We start from the raw sequence: 6,206 nt of genomic DNA, 5'->3' as shown, positions 1-6,206 counted from the left end.
TTCATCTCTTCCTAGAAACGCCGATGTAAGAAACTTGAAAGGTAAGGAGGTGCTTACTAACTAACTAGGTAAGTTAGATCGTAGATGTTGTTGAGTTTCAACAAACAGAGCAATAACATTTATTTACTCAACGGAAACGCTTCGTTATGTAATTAATTTTGGGATGGTAATACTCTAGTCTGAGGCTAGTTACTAATGTAAATTAAGTTTAAGTTGCGAATGATGTATACAGGGCTTGAGACTAGCGGGATGTTTTATTTAGGTGCTTGCCTAATGATGTGATTGATTTGGTTAGTAAGTAGGTCTAAAAGTTCAGATGTGCATGGTTAGAATGAAATTTCAAAGTCATTTATAGGTACAGAACATAAATAGATCACATTCAATTAAAAGACACATGCGAAGAAAGTAGTCATCAGAGAGAATTCTTACATTTCTCCTGCAACTGGTGAGTGGGAGAACCATATCCTTGCTCTTAACCTAATTATCCCCTATTCCACAATTCTCAATTGAGTGTTCTTCCCAGGTGAATGAGCTGATACTCCCTTGTGATACTCTAGAATGTGGTGGGGTATTACAAGACTTGTCGTCAGCTATATCATGATTTCATGGAGGGGACAAAAACTCACTTTTGTTGAGCGACCATGCTTGAATTTTGCCCATATGCAATGCAAACAAGGCCAAGGGGCTACTTACATTACTACAACATACAGGCAGATGGGCAAGCTGAAGATGAACTCAATAGAACACAGATCAGTTGGACTTGAAGGTGGTTTAATTTGAATGGCAGGCAGCAAAATTGAGCTAGCTGCAACTGAAGGCTTGCCAGAAGAGGCAGCGAGACGAAAACTCGTTTATTCTGGATGGTTGACGCTCACCAGCCCATCAGTGTTCTTCTCACTCTGTCAACGATCTTGTTCCTGGCTTGACTGCTTGCCAATGGAAATTCCGGGCTGTCATCCAAGAGGAATCTGTACACTTCCCACTCGCGATTTGATGTTGAATGCCTCCCTATTTCAGCCTATACGCCAACAAAAAGGACATTTTAGTGAGAAACAAACACCAAAATGGCATCACCACAAAGGGGAAGAGTTTTTTTTTTTTTTTCTTTTTCTTTCGAGTTTCTTAACCCTTACCGAGAACACACATATGCCGAGCATCTTTAATGCAAAAGTAACATCATAGAAAACGCGTGGCCTTCCTTTCCCTGATAGCTCGACTGGATTAGCGACCAAGAGTTCAATATCGGGGCCACGGTTGGCAATTGTAACTCGCAATGGGTGAAGCATCTCCTCCTTTAAACGAGAACATAGAGAATTCTGATGGTCAGGCTCTACAATCTTCTTCCCGTCGGTTTTCTGGATAAACAGATCCACAGTCCTGCTGCCTCCTGAACTTGGCGATATTCTTCCATAAGCAATCTAAACAACAAAAACGACAAATACAAGGAGTTCAGTATGTTAAAATACAAGCATAAAACCGTACACCAGCATGTTATGCTTCACAGCATAGAAGTAGATACCCAGAAGGAAATCCAATCAATTGGTCCTATCCACAAAATCAACATAATGATGCCGAAAAGTACAAATAAATGGTGAGAAGCGTTCAGCAAAGCACACCAGAAGGACATTTCATTCATGCACGCACACCGACACGTGCGCGCTAACAGTTTAACTTAGCGTAGTTTTTGCTCAGAGCTTGATTATAGGGGAAGGGGAAACAATCATGCTGAGTAACTTATTCTTTAATGTGGACAGTAGCCATCTGATGATGAATTACCTGAATGTCACAGTCCTTTGAAGTCCTCAAAATGTCGTAGACGAGGTTCTTTTGATCAACACATTGTATTTGAAGTAACGTATGAGCTGGGCTCATGAAATTATCAATTGTGATGTTTGCTGTCTTAACCTTCTTCATCTCCGGGCTTAGAGCTTGTGAACATGCTTCCTTAGTAGACAGCTCAGAACTGAATAATTCTTCTGCAACTGCTTCTTGAAGGGACGAGAACCCTTGCTGACTTTCATATTCAGGCCCTGCTAGCTCAAGTTCACAGCTGATGCAACACTCTCCTAAAATGGCACTAAGCTGCTCACATGTGCCCTCTCGCCTCTTTTTTGTGTGTAATAGGTCCCTGAAATAATACATTATCAAGACATATAAATTAATATTGAGTTTCTAAAATAGTGTATGTTGGAAGAATGTGCTGACCAGTCAATTGGGTAAAATGGAGTAGCTTAAACAAAGGAATAGGGATCGTATTAGGCCATTTAGTTGCATGAATTGCCTCATTACATACATTTTTCATTTAATTCACTATCTGCAGTTCCGTAGTGTAATTCAAATTCGTGCAAACATTCAGACTTACAAATTTAAACTTACATTCCAAAAGAAATCACCAGGTTAGCTTTTCAATACAGAGTAAAATTTATATATCTTTGACATGTCTCATCCTTACAACCAAACACATGTACGATTACTTAATTTCTAAATGATAAATTCATCTTTTTGTGACAAAGTACAGGCATGAATATGTTGATTCAACCTGGCCAAGAACCAGGCCAGGATAACCAAAGAATATTTAGCTCTATCCTTGAATATCGAAGAAGCAATTCTTCAATAAAGGGGGCAGGAAAGAGAATGCAACTACAAAACCTGATTGACAGAAATGGCCACCAAACTGCACTTCTGGGAATTACTTAGCCTATATTTTTGGAAAAAAGATTTTTCCACAGAAAGGAAAAGTAAAAGAAAATGATACAACATATTTACATGTGCATAACAACATTCATTTTCTTTTCTTACACAAATCCCATTCCAAACCGCACAAAAATGAATCAAAAGAGATTATCACAAGCCATGCCAATTAATTTCGTATAAACTTATCATGCGTTAGGGAAATAGTTTTCCACACACACAATTCACAAATTGTTCTTAACAGGGAATGTTTTTGAGTATCGGAACAATTAAACTCACATGCTATCGATGATGAAGAAGAGATCCAAGACTTTGCCATCCGGCGTCGTCATCACTTTCACTCTCTGAATTAGAAGCTCAAGCTGGCAGAGGGCCTTAGTAACGTCTACACACAAAAACATGCACAATCAACATATAAGGTCACCATAAAAGATTAATTTCACAAAAACATTTCAACAAACAGTTGAAAGGCACTGAGTACTCAACCATGTAACAACCCTTTCCGGTCCACGCAGAACACCTTCAACATGTACAATGGCGGAGGAAGCGAACTGTTGTACTGCTGATTGAAGTAAAACGAAATTGAGCATGAAGGGCACACCGAGAGTAACCGGGATTTCAAGCTCTCCCAGTCGACTGTCAATGTGCTCGGCTGTGGAACAGTCCACAACACCACGTAACACCAGCTTCCATCTGTGCAAAAATCTGCATCCAGAACCAATATTGAGAAAACAAACTTATTTGAGTAAAAGAACAATGTTATGCAAATCAATATATACATATATATATATATATCATGCTTTCGCGTCCAAAATTCAATCCTCTTTTACACTTCATTCCCCTTGCTGCTCAACAAATTCCAATCGATTTTCAACTTGAATCAATCTGAAGATTGAATCCGGAGATTTATATTACCTCCTTTGGTGATTGAGAGGCCGAATTCCACGACGATCCCGCAGAGATCGCAGCCGAGGCCGGCCTTGTCAGGGCAGTTGACAGTGATGACGGAGGGCTCGCCGGGGCTTTTCCCCAGCTGGATCAGAACGACGTCGTCCCAAGCAATCCCCATCTTCGAAACACTTCCTATTAGTTCGGATCCTCCCGCCAGGACCGGAGATTCAGTTTAATTTCTCTGCAAATTCTTGTTTTCCGGCGAGGCAAAGTTAACCAAATACAAAACGGAGAATCTGTGTCCGACCATACATACATACATATATGTGTGTGCATATATATATATAGGTATATATATGGGATCGTGGAACAGGCTGGTCGCCGCGTCCGGTTAAGCGTGGTGTTTGAGACGGGTCACTGCCATGCCATGCCTACGTAAGGGCCACCGGAAAAAGCACGTGTTTTCCAATAATTTAAATTTGGGAGAATTATGCTACCACCTCTTTACTTTTTACTTTTTAATTTTAAATTTTAAATTTATTTTAAATTTTTTATTTTAATAATCTATTTTTAAAAAATTAAAAAAGTATTCTTTTTATCATTTTAAAAAATTATTTTTTAAAACAAAAATTACAAAACGCGTTCTTAAATAAATGTATTTTGAGTTCAGAGTTTGTTTTGGATAAAAACTCAAAATAATTTTTGGTTATTTTGAGTTTTCTTTACAATTTATTTTTTTATTTTCAAAAATATATTTTTAAAAATAGTAAAGAGAAAGCATTTTTATTATTTTAGAAAATCAAAAACTAAAAATGACTTGAAAACAATAAAGAGAACGCAATCTTAATTTTTTAAAAGATTATTTTAACATTTTCTTGTAATATTTTATATGATACTTATATATTAATATATTATATCTATTTATATTATTATAATAAAAACTACCTTTTATCTTAAAAAATACCACACTACTTTGATGCACAACAACATGAAAATGACGTCATTTTGATATTTTTGAAATATTTTCTATCCTAAAAAATTAAGAAATAGTGAAAAAAAATTGGATCATCTTTGTAATTAGAAATGTTTCTGGGTGATTTCTGATTTGAAACATATTTTTGTTCTGTGACTATATTTGAGATGAAAATAATTTTATTTTTGCTGTTCCGACGACCACGTTAAATATCAAAGCAATTTGTGTTGATATTTGCTTGAATTAGTGATAGAATTTATGTTTATATTTAATTAAATATTTATTTTTAAATAATTTTTATATTAAAAATTATATTTACAAAAGACCCCTATATTTCTTTAATTTCCACTTTTTGTTTGCATGTAGCCATTTCTTACTTTTTTTAAATATAATTTTTCTATTTTTGATACGTATCGTATCGATTTTCTATTTTTTGTTTCTATTTCTATACAATCTACTCACATTATAAATGAATATTTAATTTATTTTTATTTCAGATATCTAATTATTTATTTATATATATATATCACAAATAACATCTTTAATAAAACATATTAATATATAAATATAATAACATATTCCCTTCAATTTTAGCATCTCTCTCTCCGTCTCTCTCAGGTTCCTCAAGTTCTGGCGAGTGAAATGCAATCTCAATCCAGCGGCCGCCTCAGCACCACAAACCTGCGGGTCGAAATTACGCAAAAGGACAGAGGTTCTATGGCCACGCTTTCTCTTGTCTTGTCGTTATCGCTGTCCCTCCAAACCGACGGTTTTAGCTGAATAATATTTAATATTTTATTTTTTATGGTGAGAAATTTACAATTATATATTTTTTTTTAAATATTGAAAACCCTAAATTCTCCCTTCCACACTCTATTTTTTATAACATGAAAATCGAGAAACCCCAAGTATAGAACACCTTTGGCAAGGACTATCATGTTCTCCATATAAATCGTAGAACAAACTCACACGGGCAAGTAGATCGGGCTAGGTAAATTTGGGTCAAAACTCGTATCATGGTCGCTCGATTAGAAATACTTGATAGACAACTGTATTGTCTAGGATTCGAATACGCAATCTTGACATACTCAGCATCTGAATCCCATACAGAGGACCACTTGAGCTATCTTGAGGGGTTCTTGACACTTTTCATTAAGGGTGGGTATTCAGTTTATTTAGTTACCAAATTGATTGAATTATTCAAATTGAATAGATTGAATCTTTTCTAAAAATTGAACCAAACTGACCGAATTATTGCTAGAATTTAAAAAATAAAAAAAAATAAAAAAAAACAAAATTCAAGTAAATAGAAATAATTTGGAGAATGAAAAAAAGAAACTAAAAGATGAAGCTGATCCTTGGCACCTTGCCTTTTGTTTTGTTGAACAGTTTTTGTCAAATCTATCCTTCTAAATTCTTAACTTGGTAAAAAATGAAGTCGTTTTTTATGTTTTGGTCGGTTTGGTTATTTCAATATTTTTCAATCAGGAAAGCGAACCAAATCAAATTGAAATGACCAAAAAACTCAAAATTAGAAACTAAACCGAACCGTTCTACAAATTGAATTGACCCGAATACTAATTTCGAGTAATTCGATTTTGTTATTTCGTTTTAAACTGAAATTTTACTCATTTCTATTTTCCATAGCGAT

General features: G+C 35.3%; 1 protein-coding gene across 1 annotated transcript; it reads right to left on the bottom strand.

Annotated features, from left to right (window-relative positions):
* Positions 1 to 326: 326 nt before the first annotated feature.
* Positions 327 to 3,920, bottom strand: LOC127809157 (ACT domain-containing protein ACR9). The gene is made up of 6 exons (XM_052347887.1): positions 3,607 to 3,920; positions 3,178 to 3,396; positions 2,971 to 3,076; positions 1,777 to 2,128; positions 1,134 to 1,418; positions 327 to 1,018 (listed from the first exon to the last, which is right to left on the bottom strand). Exons 1-6 carry the CDS (start codon positions 3,758 to 3,760, stop codon positions 872 to 874), a joined length of 1,263 nt encoding a protein of 420 aa, XP_052203847.1. The 5' UTR covers positions 3,761 to 3,920; the 3' UTR covers positions 327 to 871.
* Positions 3,921 to 6,206: the final 2,286 nt, after the last annotated feature.

This window comes from Diospyros lotus, chromosome 9, assembly GCF_014633365.1.
Source record: "Diospyros lotus cultivar Yz01 chromosome 9, ASM1463336v1, whole genome shotgun sequence".
Taxonomy (NCBI): Eukaryota; Viridiplantae; Streptophyta; class Magnoliopsida; order Ericales; family Ebenaceae; genus Diospyros; species Diospyros lotus.
This window is presented reverse-complemented; position numbering and strand designations above follow the sequence as displayed.